Genomic DNA, 21475 nt, shown 5'->3' on the forward strand with positions numbered 1-21475 from the left:
TGTGTCTACTTGAGGTAAATGTTTAATTCACATGCCTGTACTTTGTTTAGCTGGAAACCACAGGTATGGCTTCAATTCCAGACCTGCAGGGTAGCTAGGGGCCATAGTCTCAGTGGTTCCACCAGGCACTATTAGACCAGCAAAGGGACCATATACTCTTACTCTGCCTAATCCTCATAGGATCCCTTTTAGTTGTCATCATCTTCTTTCTTCCACTGTAAAAAATGAGCATTTTGGGACATATTCACAAAAGCTTGCTAAGCCAGCCCTGTCCTGAACATCAGGAGCCCAGAGATGTCCAGAGATCAACACTCTGCACTGGCCAAGAAAGACAGCTGAGGAAAGTCCACTTGTGTCCTGGAAGCTCCCCAGTCTCTCATACACATGCCCTGAGAACTCACCCCAGACAGCTGTGAAGGATTGGTGCTAATGGAAGAGATAGATATGTAAGAACTACAGAAACATGCAAGAGTAAGAACGATTTACTTCCAGAGTAACTGTTGTAGGTTTCTTATATGGTGCATTGGAAAGAGCAGTAGATTTGGGGTCAAATAGAGCTAGGTTCAAGTCCTAGATCTGCTACTTTTTAGAGCTTGCACAAATAATTTAACTATTCTTTGTCCCAGTTTCCTTGTTGATTAAATAGACACAATAATTCCTAGTTGAACGTCAGAAAAGATAAAGGAATTTACAAGAGACTGGGCACATGTTTGGTGCATGTTGATTCCCTTCCTCTTTTCTTATAACTTGATAAGAAAGGTTAAGGTTTATAAATAGTTTATAGTTGGATATTTTAAAATCCTGTCTGAATATCTTTGACTTTTAACTGGGTGATTCATTTAGTCCATTTGCATTGAATGAATTTAGTGGTATACTCAGGATTTTATCTAACATTTTATGCTTTTTGTCTCACCTAGAATCATGCCCATCCTTCAAATTCCATCTCAATTCAAAAAATACTTCACGAGTGCCTACTGTACGCTAGGCTTTGGGCTAAGCTGAGAGCCAGAAATGAAACAGAACAGAATTCCATCCTAATTGAGCTCCCAGGAAGGTGGAAATAGACAGGCAACAAGTTATTTTTCTACATCGTTGTCAGAGCACTAATAAGGATGTGATGGAATGCCATCCAATGCTGTATGTGGAGTGGAGTGGTGGGCAGAAACTGACAGCTAGGGAGAGATAAGGATAAAGTTGAGCAAAGCCTTCATGGAAGAGAGGAGTGTAGCTAGAATGTAAAATATGTGGTTGCTAAGAAGATGGCTACTCTGGTAGCATAGTGGCTAAAGACACTTGCCTGCTAACCAGACAGCTGGTGGTTCAAACCCACCAGCCACTCCTTGGAAGGAAGGTTGGGCAACCCTACTTCCGTAGTGATACTGCCTCGGAAACCCAAGGAGGGGTCGCTATGAGTCAGGTTTGACTCCACGGCACATAACAACAACAACAAGAAGATGGCCAGAAATGAGGATGTTGAAAAACAATCTAAGGAATTTTCTCTCTTCCTGAAAGCTCTAAGGAGTTACTGAATAATTTGCAGCCAGGATGGGACATGGTTAGATCTGTGTTTTAAGAAAAGCCATTGTAGCTGTAATATGGAGGATAATGGATAGATATGAGAGCAAGGAGCCCATTGGAGGAGATCTTCTGTAGGAAGCTTTCCTGGACATCTACATCCCACATTTACTTCTCTTCTGCTGTCCCCAGCTCTATGCTGTCACTATGATACTAGAGGCTTGGAACATCCCTGTGAACAAACGTTGTCTGCTTGGGGAGTTTGGTATATATGTGTGGATGGGAGCATGAAGCAGTGATTGTTGCTGAAGCTGGAGAATGATGGTACCATTTCAGGCATAGGCCTCTCTAAGGTATGTCCAAACACCAGGCCAACCAAACAGAAGGGCAAAAGACACTAGAAGGCCTCAACAATAGCTGTAGCTACTTGGACAATGGACAAATGACAGTTCAGGAAACACTGAGCACCTACAGAATATGGATGAGAGTAGATGCTTATTTAATTTATTTTTATCTATAAAATGGATTTCATCAGAGTTACTGTACCAGAATATTTAGAGGATCAAATAAAAGAGTACATAAAGCCCCTGGCACATACTAAGACATTCTTTCCTTCTGCTTTTCTTCACATAAATCAAGGTGATAGTCTTTCAAAAAGATTCAGAGGGTCAGTGACAGGGTCAGACAATTCAGAAAAGGCTGTCATGAGTAGCGTTCAGGCTGTAGCCAACATGCCTAGTGATAATATCATGTCTTGCGTACTTTGCATATGCCTGACATGCCACTAAATTACTTCGCTTAATTCTCACAACAATCTTGTCATGTGGATATTCTTAAAACCATTTACAGATGAGAAAACTGAGGCTCAGGGCCATATGGTGCATTGTCCAAGGTCGGCAAAGAATTAAAGGCTGGATTCAGGTACTGGGGATCCTTTAGAGGCAGAGAGAAGGGACCCAGCATCAGCTTATAGTATTTAGGAAACTAGGGCCAAGAGCCAGCACCCATGAGTTAGAGCTAGACATGCAGCCCCAAGGCAGAAATCCTGCCTAGTTACTTGAAATTGGTTGGATGTGGTTCTTTTAGTAAAACTTCACTAATTATCCATTTGCCCTGGAACCTTGAAGTATGGAGTGGGAGAGAATCCAAAGTTAAATAGTTTTTAGAATAAACAACTTTCCAAACTGGGAGCCCCTTGGATTCAGAATCAAATCAGACAACTTCCGCTTCCCGCACCATTGCCTAGCACAGGGTCTGCCACAGAGCAGGCCTAGGCTGAGTGAATGAACAAGCATCAATGCCTGAAAAAAGAGCTCTGGCAAGTTAATCAACAGCTTGGAGCCTCTGTCTCTCCATCGGCAAATGGTGATTATAATTATAGTGGTTAAGATGCTAGACTTGAATCCTGGCTATGACATTCACCATTGTGTGAGCACTTAATTTATCTCTCTGTTTTCTTTTGGTAAAATGAAGATATTACTACTATCTATCTCAAAGGGGTTTTATGAGGATTAAATGAAATAAATAAAAAGTAGAATAGTTCTGGAGACATAGAAGGTGGTCAGAATGTCTTAGTTATTACTATGGAGATCTCAACTGGGGGAAAACGTGAAGGTAATAGGTCTAGCTCAGAGCTTGTCCATCTCCTCCAGGTGCTGACAACCCCCTAATGTAATGTGGGAGGGGTTACTGGCTCCGTCACCCTCTTTCCCTGTTGAAGTAGGATGGTCTTTCAAAGGGAGCCAGAGGTCCCCTCAAGTTCCTTTATGGGTCAAGAAGGATCAGGATGAGAAGGAAACCCGGGGAGCTAGTTTCTGGGGATCAAGCCTCTCAGGATGAGGAGAGACCCAGGGTTGGGGGCAGTATGAGAGGATCCACTCCTTGTGCTATGTGGAACAGGGCGCCCTCTCCTGATCAAAGACAAAAACAGCTCTGGCCCAGGTGCCTGTGGGTGGGCCTCACCAGATCTCACTACTTGCTAGGTGCCTTTACCTTTGCTTAAAGGCGCCCAACCTGCTTGGGTGAGCAAACTTTGGGGAGGGGCGCCGAGGTTGAGAGGAAACTGGCTGTTTCCGCGGGGCGGGGCTGAGTAAGCCGGTCAGAATGGAGGGTGGCAGGAGAGACCAGGGCAGGGAATGAAAGCAATTGAGGCTTGTTGAATTAATTTTATGTTCTTTCAACAGGTGATGGAACGCAGTTGACAGGTAAGGTGACTGGGTGGCCAGCCCAACGTGTTATCCTATATGTCTAGGGCCTTTTCGACTGCTCCATCTCAGTCGGAATTAGTGGGGTAGAACAAGGCTGAAGACGCATGGCGACAAGACACAGATTCAGGAGAGAGCAGGGGGTCTGAGCCCCCATTAGTGGGGAGGGGACAGGGGCGCTGCTTCCTCCACAAGTTCCGCCCCAAGTGCGCCGGCCCCGCCTTCGTCGTTCCCGCTCTGGTCCCCGCCGCTCCCCGCGGCTGGGTTGGGGCTCCCCCCGCCCGCCCGGGCTTCACCCCGTCTCCGGCCCTGCGCTGGCACCGCCTCCTCGCCTCCGCCTCCTGGGTGAGTATGTGCATGGGTGCTTTGAATCTATGGGCAGCCCCACTAAGGAGAGCTCGGCCACGCGGTTTGGCCTCTGTAAAACCGGGCCCCTAGCGTTGAGGTCCAGGTACCTGCCCCCTCATGCACACGCGGTATCCCAGGAGCTGCCTCCTTCCCTCCCCTCCTCCACCTCCGGCTCTGTGTGCAGGGATTGAGCTCTCCCTGCAATGTTTCTGTACTCTTGGGCCTCCCGATCAGGATTTCTTCTAAGTGTAGAGATGGAGGTGTGGGGGCCCTTGGAACTTCACAGACTGGTTTCAAATCTCGGCTCAGCTCCTTATTAGCTTGTGACCTTCAGCGAGTGCTTTAACCTCTCTGAGAATCAGTTTCCTCATCTGCAAAACAAAAATATACAGGTTACAGTGCCTAACTGGGAGCTCTGGTAGCATAGTGCTTAAGGCATTTGACTGCTAACCAGAAGGCTGGCGGTTCAAACCCACCAGCCACTCCTTGGAAGGAAGATGGGACAATCTACTTACGTAGTGATACTGCCAAGGAGGGGTCACTATGAGTCGGGTCCGACTCGACGGTACATAACAAGAAGTCACAGCGACCCCTCCTGGGGTTTCCGAGGCATCTTCCTTCCGAGGAGTGGCTGGTAGATTTGAACCGCCAGCCTTCTGGTTAGCAGTCAAGTGCCTTAGGCACTATGCTACCAGAGCTCCCGGTGTAGTGCCTCGTACTCAGTAATCAATTGCTGTCAGTGGATTCCAACTAATGGTGACCTCATTTGTGTCAGCAGAAAACTCCACCATGGGGGTTTTCTTTCGGAAGTAGATTGCCAGGCCTTTCATCCAGGGTGCCACTGAATGGACTTAAGTTGCCAACCTTTTGGTTGGCAGCTGAGCACATTAACCATTTGCACTTCCCAAGTGCTCGGAGTAGCCGTTAGGCACCCAGTAGGAAGGTTGGGCAACCTACTTTCCCAATGATACCTCCTCAGAAACCCAAGGAGGGGTCGCTATCAGTCAGGTCCGACTCCACGGCACATAACAGCAACAAAAACAACAATAGATGTGGGCTAGAGACTTAACAAGATCTCTTACGAACCTTTGGAGAAGAGGTAGATCTCCTAAGAAATCAGTTTTCAGCTAAGTATTACCTTAGTTTTCAGTTAAATAATGCCTGTGAAGAAGTTAGAGCTGTCCAGGGATTGAACAACTGCCCTTCTGGTAGGAAACTCCTGTCCTGAGATCTGCAGAACCAGAATGACCAAGTTGGAAGGGTCTTAGAAACAATCTTTACCACATAATTCCCACATTGCACAGCTGTGGAAACAGGTCTAGACTAAGGTGACTAGGTGACTTGCCCAAGGTCACACAATTAAAAGGGATGGATTTGGAGCCCACTAGCCTCAGGAAGGGATATTGGGAAGATGGATGAGTGATGCTGCAACCATGTCTGATTTGACCTGGGTGGAGGAGTTGTTCCTCTTCTAGGGCCTTAAGAGACTTGGTCCATTTGAGGATCCAGGGAATTTTATCTGAGAGCCTCATCAGAGCCACTTCCAACTCCCCTGGAAGTTCCCTGGCTCCCAAAAGGAGCTTGAACCATTGAGGCAGACTTCCTGATCTCATGTGCCAGAGGGGTGAGTAGGGGAAGATGGGTGAAAATGTAGGAGCATATCCACCTAGCTTATTCCAGAATGCCAGGAGGCGGGCTTGACTTGAGATCAGGGCTCTTCCTTAGGGTGGGGCTGGAGGACAGAGTCAGGCTGGGGTGTGGCCAGTAAGGGTTTAGACTTGATCTGGCATGGTCCTGGAGCCCAGAAAGGAAGTTCTTTGTGTATATGGAGCCAGGCCCTGTTTAGCAACAAAAAGCCCCAGTTCAGCGATAGCTTTCCCCCCAGCTCACCATATGGCTTTGAAGAAGGAATGGCCTTTCCCTTTCTGTGTCTTGGTTTCTTGTCTGTACAATGGACACAAGGCTCACTGACTCATCTATGTGGAATTTGTTTTTCATAGTTCTTCCTCCTATGGATAGGTACTCCTCCCTCCCTCACACCAGTTTTAACCTGATCTTTCTGCCCAGGGCTTTGACCCTGAGAGGGAGGGGTCATGAAAGGTCAGAATTTTGTGTGATTTTTCATGGGCCCCCATCACCCTAGTGTTGGCTCTTCTATTTGCTGTGTGACTGGATCACGTTGCTGCCCCTCTATTGGTCTTAACTTCATCTCCTAGTCACTGAGGGGGGGTGGGCTAGTGTTATTATTGTATACTCAGCTACTATAGTTCCTGACCTTAGATGTCCTTGTCTGATGGGGGAATCACAGTCCTTAGGATGCCTCAATTGGTCTTGGGAGGTTGGTGGACAGGCCCTGGACACCGGGAAGCCTCCAGAAGCTGACCAAGCAAATTTCCCCAGCAAACAGCAAGCCCAGGCTAATGCTAGGCCTGATTCTGCAAAGCCTTTCACCCTCAGAACACATGAGGCAGCAGGCAGTAACAGACAGGGAGTTGAGGTTCTGTCATCTTCCATGGAGCCCTGCTGTTGTGGACTGTGATGCAGACACACAGAGCACACAGAGCCTGGAAGGGACTGAAGGTGCAAGAGGGCTTTGGGCCAGTGGAGAGGCATTGAGAGCTGATGAGAGGCCCTGAAACCTAAAAGTTGGGGCTAAGGTTCAAAGACCTGGGTGAAGAGATGGACCATTCTGCCCATGGGTAGATTTTAGGGTTGGTTTATGAAATAAGAGACTAGTTAAATCAGCTCTTACAGTTCTAGGCCTGTCAAGTCAGGCATAGGGGTAATGGGGAGGCCTCCTAATTTATTCAAGCTTCTTCCCTTTCTTCCATTCTCTTCCCTCTGAAATTGAAGGTGAATGCTCTGGTGGCGTAGTGCATAAGGCATTTGACTGCTAACCAGAAGGCTGGTGGTTCAAACCCACTAGCCCACTCCTCGGAAGGAAGATTGGGCGATCTATTTCCATAGTGATACTGCCTCAGAAACCCAAGGAGGGGTTGCTGTGAGTAAGGACCAACTCGATGGCAGTGAGTTTGGTTTTTGGTTTGGTTCTCTTGGGATTCCAAGAGAATATGAGGACATTCTCATGGTCTTCCTTATGTAGGTCAGGAGCTGTGTGGGACTCAGTGGCCCCTTCCTTATACTACCTACCCCATAGTACAGCCAAGTTTAGGACTGAGCACAAGAACTGGCTTCACCACCAAGCCCCAATCCTGGGGTGCTGACAGCACGCCACTCCATTCCCAGGTCTGACAAGATGTACCAGGTCCCACTGCCTCTGGACCGGGATGGGACCCTGGTCCGGCTCCGCTTCACCCTGGTGGCCCTGGTCACAGTCTGCTGTCCACTTGTCGCCTTCCTCTTCTGCATCCTCTGGTCCCTGCTCTTCCACTTCAAGGAGACAACGGCCACACACTGTGGGGTATGGCTTGAGGGACACTGATACCTCATATTTGGGGTCGTCTGGATCTTTTTTGGATCCTGATTCTCTTGGCACAGGATTTGCCAACTCTCTACTGGGGTCTAGCAAACATGCTAGGCTGCTGGAGGGATGCCTGAAAGCTGAGGTCTCAAGGATTGGCTTCCTTCCACCTTCCATGGAGGCCATTGGGGGCTGGGGACACTGAAGTTGAACCTAGAACTCAATTCATACTTCATGGTGGGGCAGATTCAGGAGCCCCAGGATTTTCTGGGTGGTGGTGGGGGGGGGGTATGTGGAGAGACTAGGACTAGGCTAGAGGGGATCTGGGCCCCTTAGTGTGGCACCATGGGCTTGTGCCTGTCTCTATAGGAATATGATTCTCTAAATGTGTGAATCAGAGGCATGACTGTATTTAATGACTTTATGTGGGGACTGTGTGTGAAAGGATTCTATCTGTGTTTGTCTGGATAAGGACCTGATTATGTATGTATTTGTGTGTTCTGAAGTTCCATAGGTGGCCAGGTACCCTCTGGGCAGGGATGTGGAGTCCTGGGCCACAAAGAACAATGTGAATCCTTTCTCAGATCTTGGAGTAAATGGGGTGGGACCTGTGTTCTACTCCTTAGCTTGTCCACTGACTCTCTGTATGACCTGAGACACACAGACTGGGCTTTAGTTTTCTGAGGTCTAAAATGGGGTTGATAATTTCCACACTCCTTCCCAGCACTAGTATGGAGCTCCAGATAGAGGGAGGATGTGAAGGTGGTTTGGGAAGTATGAAGGGTAAGGAGCAGAAGGAGGAGGAGGAGGGAAAGGAGATTGTCAGGCTGGAAGGCAGAGCAGGAGAGAATGTTAGCCTGGGGGCTCAAGGTGGAGAAGAAGCAGCAGGGCTTGGGCATGGACCCTGAAACTAGCCTCAGAAAGAGCTGTGAAGCCCCATCTCTCCCCACCCCCAGCCCCTGCTAGCTGGGCTCCCCACTTTCCTATAGATAGCATCTGCTCCAGAAAAAGGACAGCGACGGGCAGTGGGATCTGGCCGGGAGTATGCGATGGAGGCTGATTTCTCTTGTTCATATGACTTGAGATTTCCCCTCCTTCTGATTTGTCACTGGATAGAGGTGGGCCTTGAGCTGCTAGCAGCCAGTCTGATGAGACCCAAGACTGGAAGCTGTCAGAAGGAATTGCACTGGAAGAAAAGGCATACATATGGCCGGATGATCTGAGCAGGAGGATCAGAAAGGATTTATACAGTGGCCTTCCCTAACCTAGCTTTCGTCTCAGATAAAGGCACCAAGTGTTCCCATAACCCTGGCTAACTCCTGTTCATCCTGCAAAGTTCTGCTTAGGTGTCCCTTCCTCCAAAAAAGCCTTCCCTAGCCTCCTTAGGTCAAACTTAATCACTCCTCTGGGTGCCCATAGTTCCTTGTGTTATCTCTAACACAGTTCTAACACATTACACTTGTGTCTGGCTTTCCAACCAAGGAGCTCCTTGAAGGTGGGTACTGCATCTGAGTCAGAAAATTGTTGAGTAAATGGATAGGATCCCAGCCTAGTGCCCTAGGAAAGGGAATGCATGGGTAAGGCTGTCTTAGTCCACTCAGAAGATTAATAATATATGTATGACATATGGAATTAAACAGAGCTGCTCTGCACTTGTGGCTGACTCTTGGAGTTTATGGGATCAATAACCTTAGCACACCTGGTATACCAGTTAAGGAACTAAAGTGTGGGTAGTTGCTTGAAGGGTACCTGGCCCCTCTGGGGCAGGACTAGGCCCACACATAAGACCCTAGAGGCCTTTTGTCTACACTCCATTGGACTACCTGTTGGATCCAGCTAGAGATTTTCAAATATGCTGTGATTCTCTCACTCAGAATATCCCAACAGTGGCCAACTCTAGAACTAAAAAAAAGTAACCTAGTCCCACTCACCTATAATTAGATGACTTTTCCTCTGCTTGCACCCAGTGATGGGGAGCTTCCTTCCTCCTCAGGCAGCTTATTTCTAAGGGGGCTTAGTAACTAACAGCAAGCTCTTTCTTACAGTGAGTTTACACTTTCCTTCTGTGAATCTCTGCTTTGGTGCTGACTCTTGCTTTGGGCATTATAAAGTTACTCACTCCTCCTGACTTTAGGCCAGCCCTGAAGAGATGGGAAGACAGTAGTGGGGGTCCTTGAGTCTACTCTTCTTAGGTAAACTTATCTACTTCCTTCAGGCAGCCTTCACAGGACATAGTCTCCAGGTTTCTTCCTCCCTACTGTGACCCCAGACTTGGGCCAATTGGTCACTATCTTCTCTTCATGCTGGACCTTGATCTGGGTTTAAGACTCCAGGTGCCTTGGGCAGTACAGTGAGAGCAGGACTGTGCCATTCCTGTTACTGGCTATTAACCACCAGCAAACCAGTTGCTGGCACATTGATTCTAACTGAGGGCAGAGTAGACTGCTCTCCATAGGGTTTTGATATGCTGTGATATTTTTCCATAGGGTTTCTCTAGGCTGTGATCTTTCAGAAGTAGATCACCAGACTTTCTTCTGAGGTGCCTCTGGGTATACTCAAACCTCTAGCTTTTCACTTAGCAGCAAAACATGTTAACTGGTTATACCCATTGTTGTTAGGTGCCGTTGAGATGGTTCCAACTCATAGAGACCCCATGTACAACAGAATGAGACACTGCCCCATCCTGAGCCGTCCTCAGAATCCATCTCATTTGAAGGTCTTCCTCTTTTTTGCTGACCCTCTACTTTACCAAGCTTGATGTCTTTTTCCAGGGACTGATCCCTCCTGATAACATGTCCAAAATAGGCAAGACCAAGTCTCACTATCCTTACTTCTAAGAACATTCTGACTGTACTTCTTCCAAGACAGATTTGTTCATTCTTCTGGCAATTCATGGTATATTCAGTATTCTCCATCAACACCATAATTCAAAAGCATCAGTTCTGCAGCCTTCCATATTTATTGTGAAATTCTCAAATGCATATGAGGTGGTTGAAAATACTATGGATCAAGTCAGGTGCACCTTAGTCCTCAAAGTGACATCTTTGCTTTTTAACACTTTAGAGAGGTCTTTTGCATCTTGTGGCTCAGCTTTCAGCCAAAAATAGACAGGCCTATAAGGTGAACAATAACACCAGGAAGGTACACACTCTCTAGAACAACCAACCTTGTGAGATCAAAAGGGCATCATTTGCCTAGGGATAAAGCTCAGAAGGCAGGAAGGGATGAGAAAGGAAGACATATGGAATCAGTAAACACAAGGAGGAAGTGGGAAGAGTTCTGCTACATTGTGGGGATTGTAATCAGTATCACAAATCAAAATCTACTTCCTCCCTGGATTCCCTATTTCCATTTGCCATTCTTTCCTGCCCCTTCCTGCCTTCTGAACTTTGTTTTTGGGCAAGTGCTGCCCCTTTGGTCTTCTATGGTTGATTGTTCTGAGAAGTAGGGTTCCTCATCGGTGTTATTGTTCACTTTGTAGCCTGTCTGTTGTTTGGCTGAAAGGTGATCCCCAGGGATGGCTTCAGTTTCAGGTTTGAAGGATGTCTAAAGGCCATAGTCACAGGGGTTCAGACCACTAAGTCTGGTCTTTATTACAACTTTGAATTTTGTTCTATGTTTTTCTCCCACTCTGTCCAGGACCTTCTATTGTGATCCCAATCAGAGTGGTCAGTAGTGGTAGCTGGGTACCATCTGGTTCTTCTGGTCTCAGGGTAGTAGGGACTATGGTTTGTGAGGTCCATCAGTTCTTTGGACTAATTGTTTCCTTGAGTCTTTAATTGTCTTCATTCTTTCCTGTGGATGGGGAGAAACCAATAGTTGTATCTAGATGGTTGCTTGTAAGCTTTTAAGAACCCCATTTCTACTCACCAAAGTAGAATGTAGAATATTGTTCATTTTTTTTTTTTTTTTTTTTTTTTTTACCAGCACGGATAGGATCCTTTATTTGCTTTTTTAGGGAAGGGCATGACAGGAAGGGATCTGAAAATTGTATCCTTTTCAATTCACCACTGAGGTCTTATTTTTAAAAAAAAAAAAAATTAACTGCCTAAGTATTTGGAATAGGGTGGGGGGAGGTGAGAAAGACCTCTGATGACATTTGATTTCTTGACTGTTGCTTCCATGATTTTGGATCCAAGTTAAGTGAATCCTTAATGTACTTAATATTTTCTCTGTTTATTGTGATGTTGCTTGTTGATCCAGTTTGTTTTCTTTATGTTGAGTTATAATCCATATTGACAGCTATAGACATCTTTACTTTCAACAAGCAAGGTTATGTCATCTGCATATTGCAGGTTGTTATGAGTCTTCCTCCAATCCTGATGCCACATTCTTCTTCATATAGTCCAGCTTCCCTTATTATTTGCTCAGCATACAGACTGAATTAGTATGGTAAAAGGATACACCTTTCCTGATTTTAAACTATGCAGTATTCCCTTGTTCTGTTCTAATTACTGCTCTTGGTCTATGTATGGGTTCCTCATGAGCACAGTTAAGTGTTTTGGAATTCCCATTCTTTGCAATGTTGTACATAATTTGTTTGATCCACACAGTTGAGTGCCTTTGCATAGTTAATAAAACACAGGTAAACATCTTTCTAGTATTCTCTGCTTTCAGCCAAGATCTATCTGATACCAGCAATGATAGCCCTTGTCCCATGTCCTCTTCTGAATCTGGATTGAATTGCTGGCAGTTCCTTGCCAATGTACTGCTACAACCGTTTCTGACTTATCTTCAGCAAAATTTTACTTTTGTGTGATATTAATGATACTGTTCAATAATTTCCACATTCTGTTGGATTACCTTTCTTTGGAATGGGCACAATTATGGATCTTTTCCAGTTAGTTGCACAGGTAGCTGTCTTCCAAATTTCTTGGCGTAGATAAGTGAGCACTCCCAGTGTTGCATATGTTTGTTGCAACCAAACTTTATTGGTATTCCATCAGTTCCTGGGTCCTTATTTTTTACCAATGCCTTCAGTGCAGCTTGTATTTCTTTCTTCAATACCATTAGTTCTTGATCATATGCTGCCTCCTGAAATGGTTGAACACTGACCAGTTCTTTTTGGTACAGTGATTATGTGTATTCCTTCCATCTTCTTTTGATGCTTCCTGCATCATTCAGTATTTTGCCCATAGAATCCTTCAATATTGCCAACTCGAGGCTTGAGTTTTTTCTTCAATTCTTTCAGCTTGAAAAATGCCAAGCATGTTCTTCTCTTCTGGTTTTCTAAGTCCAGTTCTTTGCACAAGTCGTTGTAACACTTTATCTTCTCAAGCCACCCTTTGAAATCCATTAAACTTTTATGTCATCATTTCTCCCACTTGGTTAACTACTCTGTGTTCAAGAGCAAATTTCAGAGTCTCTTCTCTGAAATTCTGAAATTCTCCATTTTGGTCTTTTATTTCTTTGCCGCAGTTCTCTTTCTTTTGTACCAATTAGACCTCTGCTGGGCTGCCATTAGCTGTTTCCACCCAGGCTGGACACAGTTACCTCATACTCAGGCCCATCTAGATCTTTTTTGGATCCCGATTCTATTGTCACAGGCTTAGCCAGTTCTCCAGTGGGGCCCAACAAACATACTCTATCCTGCTCTAAGATAAATGGACGAGATCACATTCTGCTTTCTTCCTTTCCCTTCCCAGAAACCTGCCACCTGTATCCCTGGATACAACACTTAGAAAGTCCCCCACCCCTATTCCTGGCAAGAAATAGCTGCCACTATCACTTCTTACCTTTGCAGAGCGTTCCAGGATTTATAACATGGCCTTGGTGATCCTAGGAAGGCTGTGTGACTGGGCAGGCGTGGAGAGCTATGCTTTGTGGGAGGGAGGGCAGGTCCTAGAGAGCTGGGGGTGGGACCCTCCAGTCTTAGTACAGCCTCAGTCTGGCTAGAGCCTGCAAGCCAAGCCTTGGATCCTTCAGCACCCAGTGTAAGTGTCGCCTTGTGCGCCACCACCCCATTTCTGATCCTGAGCTGGACTAGTGGACTGGGGTACTCTTAGTGGAGAGAGGTATGAGTCCCAAGGGAAGATTTGGTCTTAGGCCTTTTAATTCAAACTCTCTCTCTCTCTCTGCCCCTCAGAAAGGGCACAAGGGGTCGGTTTATGTTTTGTGGTAGTCCTGGGTGGAGGGGGAAGGGTTTGGAAGAAGCTCAGCTTCCTGAGTCTAAGCTGGACAGAAGCTGCCTGGCACAGCCAGCAGCCTCAAGCTGAGTGGGGATGTTTCCCATAACCCTCAGATTCCACAATCTTGGGTTGAGTGACATGGTTCTCTTAGCGGGGAAAGAGATGAGGGGTCTGGGCCTCTGCAGGCATCTTGGTATCTTGGGATCACTGCACTGCTAGCCTGAGGCCTGGATCATTCTAAGCCTGGGGGCGGGATGGCTGGCAGCTTGCGGGCCTCATTGGAAGTGGGCACTCCCAGTGTTCCTAGTTGAACTTGGGTGAGGAGTAGGAATGTGGTCAGACAGGGTCAGTGGGAGGGCTTGGGCCAGTCTATGCCAAGGGTCCTTTGTCTAGGTTACGTGGCCTGAAGGAAGTCTTGACTTGGAGTGTTAAGCTGTCACGTGGCAAGAGGCAAGAGACCCTCACATAATTCTGGGCTACAGTTTCCCCTTCTGTGGAATGGGAATAATAACCCTCCAAATTTTGAGGTTGTGACTGGGTGTGAGGGTCGTGAGAGTGAGACGGGTCATTAGGGCTCCGGTGTCCAGGCTACTGGGAACCTCTATTCTCTAGACTCTTCAAGAGATAGACCTACAGGATCAGTGCACCAAGAGGACTCCTGAGAGCTTAGTCTGCCTATCTCCGGACCTCCTTCTGTTCTATACTGTCTTCCTTTTTTTTCTTAAAATCTTTCAACCCTTTCTGCTTTGACTCTTCCCTAAGGAGCTAGCTCTGGAAAAGGCTCCACTGTCCCAGTCTCAGGTATCCCACAAAGCCCCAAGTTGTGTTCCTTGCCCTGCCTGGGCAACATTTTCCACAGGATGTTCTCTGCGGCCTCTCAGTCCCTGGACCCCGACGGGACTGTGTTCCGGCTCCGCTTCACAGCCTTGGTCTGGTGGGTCGTCACTTTCCCAGTGTTCGGCTTCTTCTTCTGCATCATCTGGTCCCTGGTGTTCCACTTTGAGTACACGGTGGCCACTGACTGTGGGGTGAGTGCCAGGTGCCCCAGCACCTGGGTCAGGGCCAGGTTAGGAGATGATGATAAGGTGAAATTAGAAAAAGGAGGAGGGGAGATAAAGGGTCAGAGAGAAGAAGAAAGGATAAAAGAATGGGGGAGTGGGTCAGGATTAGGGAGAGCTTTGGAGGAGAGATTCACAGAGTTCTCTTAAGAGTGGAAGGGAGCCGAGAGTTGGAGGTGGATGGGGAAAAAACTGAGAATGGGCAAGGGAGATCATAAGAAGGAAAAGGAAGACCAGACTGGGAAAGAAGCTTGGGTTGAGAAGGTAAAGTGAGACCATGGGCCAGGAGAAGTAACAGTTGGCTTTAGCCCAGTCCTGCTCTGGGATCCTTAAGCTTTGGTCCTCCCCCTGGAAACCCCAGGTCCCACAGCCTGTGTCCACTCAGGGCTTTGCCGGCCAGAGACCTAGAAGGATCTCTTTCCTCCCAGATCAGTCCACCAGGTCTTTCCTGAGAGACCAGCAGTAGAGGTTCTGTGTCAGAGCCATGGAATTAACCATGGACTTGACTACAATATCTTATTCCTATGAGAGACAGTCATAGACACAAAAAGTGGGATGGCATTCCTATTGTGATAAAAGGGAGTACAGGTACCATGGGCCCTGGAGGAGGCACTGACCCAGCTTGAATGTTGGGGAACACTTCCTTTCTGGAGGAGGGGGCATTGTTGCTGTGGGGGTGAAGCAAGTTCTTAATGAATGCCAGGCTGAAGACTTTGGATTTTATGCAGAGAACAATGGGGAGCCATGAATATTTTAAATAGGAAAGGGACCTGACTAGATTTGTGCTTCAGGAGATCATTCTGGCTCCTGAGTAGATAACAGATTTAAGGTAGGGATAAGAGTAGGGGCAAGGAGACCAATGAGGAGATTAGTGCAATAGCTCAGGCTACTGGGGAGAGCAGAGCTAAGAGGGGGACTGTTAACATAGAGAGAAGGTGATGGAACCCAGAAAGGAGTAGCAGTAGAACTAACAGGAATTAGAGGTTTTTGTCCAGTTGGCAAAGGATAGCAGCAGTAAGGTAAATAAAGAAGTCATTCATAATTTGGGGATACTGTTTTTGAGGCCAATGAAGTGAAATCTGAGGTGTTATAATGGGAGCAAGGACCCTGGTGGTGCAGTGGTTAAGGACTTGGCTGCTAGCCAACATTTGAATCCACCAGCCATGTTGTGGGAGAAAACACCTGGTGATCTGCTCCCATAAAAATTTCAGCCTAGGAAACCCTATGTGACAGTTCTACTCTGGCCTATAGGGTCGTTACACATTGCTTTTGACTTGAAGACACACAACGTGATGGGAGAGGATTTTTCTCCCCCCCTTATGCCATGTAAGTTTCTGATTTACTGCCCTGCACGCAGGACTACTGAGCCAACTCCCCTAAGCCAAAGGGCTTCTGTACTTGGGGAAAGGAACTGTGTCCCCATCTGTCAGGGCCCTTAGCTCTGGGTTCATAGGGAGGCTTGGGTGAGTTGTGTACGTGGACTGTAATAGCGCCTGATGTTCCTTGTTGCTGACACAATTGATGAGTGGGGAATTTGTTTGCTGGAGATGGGAGTGGGGGACATATGATTATCTGTATCTGATTTTGTGTGTGTGTGTGTGTGTGTGATAGATCAGTCCCCTTTCTTAGACTCCCACTCCTGTCCTTTACGAGAAGAGCTTGTGAAGACAGGAATGATGGCCACAGGGCCTTAACTCTTTCTTCCTCCTGAGGCTTCCCCCCCAACTATGTGCCATCTATACCCACTACCTGTTCCCCAGCATCTCTCAGAGCTCTGGGCCCTTGGATGATCTGCACCCTCTGCTGTCTCTGTTCTCTTTAAAGTAGCTGAAGTTGAAGCAGGAGTTTTCAGAATGAACATTTCAAGAGGTAGAGGGGACACTCCTATTAACCCTAGTCAGGGAACCACAGAGGCAGAAAAATCAAGTGAGGAGGCTTAGGTGATTCAAAAGTATCAGATGAATATATATGGTCCTGTCCCAGATGCAGGCCTTCTTCCCATGTTTAATGGCTGTGTTGCTCTCCAGGCATGTTTGTCTTCTGAAGCCACCACTTGTACCTCCTATATGCCTGACAATGTCAGCTGCTTTACATATGTCCTATTAGTATTTATAATCACTCTGCAAGGTAGGTGGTATTATCCCTATTTCACCAGTGAGGAAATAGAAGCTCAGAGTGGTAAAGTGACTTGTTCAAGATCACCCAGCAAATAAAGGCAGAGCTGGAATGCAGATTCAGGGTTGCACAGCTGCAGAGCCTCCATGCTGCTTCTTTACTGATAATTCAAGTGAAGTTCTGAGTCTTGTTTCAAACTGTAGTATCTCAAGCCATGGCCTTGAGGGCAGCATCCTCTCTCCATGAACTCTGCCCTTAGCTTCTCACACTGCCTTGGGGAATCTACATTTTCTGTAGGGGCTAGAACCCCTGGCTCATCCTTGCCCAGGTTTCCCCTGCCCCATGAGCTGCATCAGCATTGGCCTTCTCCCCAGAGGCTCCAGGTATTCAGCACCCCTATTAGGATAAAGGAAGGAATCTTGCAGAATTCTGTCTCTGAAGACTAGGTCTCCGTGGTCAGAGCATGATTGTTTCCTTGCTTGGGTTCTGGCACTGCCTGGCCCTTGTGAAGGATCTAATGTCCATAGAAATTGTGGGCTGTGGACTGGTACCTTCCATAGCCCTGGAATTGTTCAGAAATACAGATTTTCAAGCTTCACTCCAGACCCACATTTTAACGCAAAACACAGGTGAGTACTCTGCGCATTAAAGCTTGAGAAGAGCTATAGCCCCTGGAGTCTAAGGATCCTCCTCCCATCCCTGACTTTCTTATTCCCATATAAACTACTCTCCCCTCATACAAGCAATGCACCAATGCATTTAGCTACGTGAGTATTAACTGCTCCTCCTTCCTCACTCACCCTTAAGGGAATTCCTTAAGGAATGAAGAATTCCAGACCTTGAGAAAGATGGGTGGGACATGTGTACAGGAATAGGGTCATTTTCTTAAGACAACAACAGGAAAGTGGGTGGCTTTCTTAAACATGATTAAAGTGGAGAGTGCCCTTTTAGCCCCTCTCAGGGAGAATCTCACAGTATCTCCTGCCAACAGTATCTCCTGCCAGCTTGGCACACCTATCCAGAGGAATGAGTGGATCTGGGATCAACCAGGGGAACAGCTCAGCAGGGCAGTGAATCCCCTCTGTCACAAGGAAGCTCAGATGGTCTGTGGCTCATCCCTGCCCCTCCCAGGACTGAATCAGAGGTCTTATAACCTCCCACAGCCCCTGATTGGAGGCAAAGCCCTGTGCTATGGGTTCAGACAGCATCTGAATCCATCTGCAAGGGTGCCCAGCCATATTCAGGTTCCAATATGGGGAGGAGTGGAGAAGGTCCGGCCATAGCGCTACACAAATCTCAGGCTAGCTGCAGAATGAGAACAGGATATTGTTCCAGGAAGGGGAAGTTTGCTGAGAGCTCTGAGCACTTGGAGGAAGCCATCTTGGGGGGGGGGGGCTGGAGCAGGCCCTTAGGGGGTGAGAGGGAACTTGATAGATGGAGAGAAGCCTCTCCAGGTGGGCAGGACCGGCGGAGGCCGGTGTCCAGACGGGTCACAACTCTCCAGGTGCCCAATTACCTGCCATCGGTGAGTTCGGCCATCGGCGGGGAGGTTCCTCAGCGCTACGTATGGCGCTTCTGCATCGGCCTGCACTCGGCGCCCCGCTTCATGGTGGCCTTCGCCTATTGGAACCACTACCTCAGCTGTGCCTGCCCTTGTCCCGGCTACCGCCCGCTTTGCCGTCTCAACTTCGGCCTCAACGTCCTCGAGAACCTTGCGCTGCTAGTGCTCACCTATGTCTCCTCCTCCGAGGACTTCAGTGGGTGTCTGGACCAGGGAGGATCAGGGAAAGGGTTCAGGGAGGGAACATGCCCCGCCCTTCAAGGAGGGGCCTGCCTCTCACTTCACCTTATATTGGGGTTTGGGCACTGCCTGCAATGAGTGCCCGCAACACTGCTCTCTCCCATCAGCCATCCACGAGAATGCTTTCATTGTGTTCATCGCCTCATCCCTCAGTTACATGCTCCTCACCTGCATTCTCTGGCGGCTGACCAAGAAGCACACAGTAAGTCAGGAGGTACGGGACCACCCCTAGTGGGGCTCCAGATGGCCCAGGAGAAAAGCAAGGACACCTGTCCTTAGGATGTGGTAACGGTGAGGTGGGAATTGAAGTTCTAAAGGGAACCCTGACGGGTGCTGGGGTTGGGCTGGGGTTTGGGAACAAGGGAAGGTGGTTGGTTTGAATCTAGGACTAGGTTTGGGTAGTATGGGGGACTGGAGAACAATTTAGCTGCACCCAGGCTGCAGGGGTTAGGAACACCATCAGGGAATGTGGTCTCTGTAAGAGTGGCCGTGTCCCACCTACATACACACCTCCCCACGGTCTCTGGCAGTGTTGGGCTGGAGGGTGACTCCATGTAACTTTTAAATTCCATCCCCTAGAATCAGGAGAGGCAAAGACCGATCACTTCTGGGCCTCATCACCACCCCTCCACCCCGCCAATGTAGGGCTGTAAACACCTCTATTATACCTGCTTGCCCCTACTTGTGTCCCTTCCCATGACTACTAGTGGGGAACCAAGGGAGGCAAGGGCCAGCTCTTTGGAGCCTGGGCCAAGAGCAGAGGCTGCTCACACACCCAGCAAGCTGCTGGGTGATCAGACAGCCCATCCCCTAGGAGCGAAAGTCCTACAGTTGGAAACAGAGGCTCTTCATCATCAATTTCATCGCCTTCTTCTCGGCGCTAGCTGTCTACTTTCGGCACAACATGTATTGTGAGGCTGGAGGTGAGACCAGACTGGGGTTATGGCTGGGGAGAGGGGCAATTGTGATCTTTTCTATAACATGCAGTATGGTATTAGTCTTTGGGGCTGGCTGCTATTGTGTTCCCTGTGATGGTCTAGTGGCGTAGTGATTTAAGAAGCCTGGGTGGAGGTGGCATGAGAGTCACCTTGCCATTCCCTGTGTCCTCACAACAGTATACACCATCTTTGCCATCCTGGAATACACTGTTGTCTTAACCAACATGGCGTTCCACATGACTGCCTGGTGGGACTTCGGGAACAAGGAGCTGCTCATTACCTCCCAGCCTGAAGAAAAGAGATTCTGAACACTTCTCTCCTGCTAGGGAGGAGGAGGCCCACTGCCCAGAAAAAAGATGACAGTCTGGCCTTCCTCACTTGTGTCCTCTTTGGGCCCTACTGAAGCTGGGGTGGAGGGTGGGGGAAAACAGAGGAAGGGCATAGGACAAGGCTTTACCAGTCCTGCTGGTTTCTCCTTTCCCCCACCTCCCACCTGGTTATATCTAGCAGCATCACCCCTGCCTGAGATGCCTCAAGAAGCTGGGCTGGCAGGAAAGCTCCACCCTCCACCTTCTGGTGCTAAGTACTGAGGTTCATAACCACATCCCAATTTTGATCCATACATAGCCACCTCACTGAGGTTATGGACCACTGAGCAGGGGCCACTACCTGAAATTCAGATTTCTCTCTCCCCATGGGTACTTCCACTTAACATGGCTTAAGATCTACTGTGCACACCCAGCCTAAAGCTACAATCCCCTGCTAAGGTTGCCCAGATGTTCTAGTCCTGACATACCTCTTTGGTGTGTATTCTTGGGTATACTCTTCCCTATCTTAGCCTCAGTTGTGTCCATGTGTCTAATGGGGAATGGGTGGGCTATGTGATTTCCAAGGGCTCTGCCAGTCTCTGGTTTTGATGTCACTTGATGGAAATGGTGTCCTGCATCTGAGTGACAACCTGCTCCAGAAAAGGAACCCAACACATGTATTTCCCCTCCTTTCTGAAATCTCTGGCTTACAGACCCTTTCCTTTGCAAAAGTACAGAGTAGAGGTATCAGAAGCACAGACCCCTACCCCAAAATGGGTTACCTGGTGTCTTCCCATCCACTTTACTGCCCCAGGCCCTGAGCTTTTCTGGTTGTTCATTTTATTTCAAAGGAAAATAAATATTTTTTTTGCAAACAGTATGGATTAGGCTTGCTAGTCCTCAGAGCTGGTCTCTTTGTTTGATAGGAACTGAGGTGAGGGGCAGTCTCCAGGATGGAGGGAATAAATCCATGGCAGGATAAGATCCCTAGTGGCGCCCTTCTTTACACCTGGAGTCTTCTGAGGCTGGTCTAAGCCCACTCTGATGAGTAAGAGTGACTGGGGAATCTGTCTTCTAATGTCACAGACCTCAGATGCATGACTGAGAGGCCCAGGACTGTTGTCACCCTGCCTTCAGACCAATGCTCTCAACCTCACTCTCAGCCCTAGATCAGGAAGTCCTTCCTCATGATTTGCATCTCAGTCCACTATAGCATCTGTGGTTGGGCCCCAGAGCAAGACTGGTACCTCCAAGGGAACCCAGAGCTTTGTTAGGGAAATTGGGGGGTGGGGGGACCACAATGAAGCCTATTGTCTTCTGTCCCTTCTTATAGGAAACAAAAGGCTCCCAGTCTCTGGGGAGCCCTAGCCTGTGCCCAGCCCTGCCCAACCCCCACTGCCTAGCACACAGGGAGGAGTCAGGGCCACTGGAGACAGGAGGTTTTATTGATGCTGATGGGGGTAGGAAAGGCCCCCAGGAGCACAGGGGCTGAGTCAGTCAGCGGATGCATAAGGCCAAGGCACATAGGGGCCGGTTAGGGCACGTTCATCTTCTCAGGATTTTGTGGTTCCTTCCTGTGGGAAAGGAGAGAGCATCTTGGGGGGGAGGGAACAATTCCAAGAGCAGTGAAGGCAGATGT

The 21475-nt window shown here is 48.0% G+C and overlaps 1 protein-coding gene across 1 annotated transcript in view; it reads left to right on the forward strand.

Annotated features, from left to right (window-relative positions):
- PGAP2 (post-GPI attachment to proteins 2) overlaps nucleotides 1-19836 on the forward strand; it is a 22593-nt gene extending 2757 nt beyond the window's left edge. Inside the window, exons 2-8 of the mRNA XM_007940994.1 lie at nucleotides 3701-3719; nucleotides 7314-7488; nucleotides 14438-14644; nucleotides 18294-18546; nucleotides 18698-18804; nucleotides 19405-19513; nucleotides 19706-19836. Of these exons, the coding sequence (XP_007939185.1) occupies nucleotides 7324-7488; nucleotides 14438-14644; nucleotides 18294-18546; nucleotides 18698-18804; nucleotides 19405-19513; nucleotides 19706-19836 (972 nt within the window). The 5' untranslated portion in view covers nucleotides 3701-3719; nucleotides 7314-7323. The remainder of the gene's footprint in view (nucleotides 1-3700; nucleotides 3720-7313; nucleotides 7489-14437; nucleotides 14645-18293; nucleotides 18547-18697; nucleotides 18805-19404; nucleotides 19514-19705) is intronic.
- Nucleotides 19837-21475: the final 1639 nt, after the last annotated feature.

The sequence above is a fragment of the Orycteropus afer genome, unplaced genomic scaffold, assembly GCF_000298275.1.
Source record: "Orycteropus afer afer isolate SDZICR_OR568_19922 unplaced genomic scaffold, OryAfe1.0 scaffold00074, whole genome shotgun sequence".
Classification (NCBI taxonomy): Eukaryota; Metazoa; Chordata; class Mammalia; order Tubulidentata; family Orycteropodidae; genus Orycteropus; species Orycteropus afer.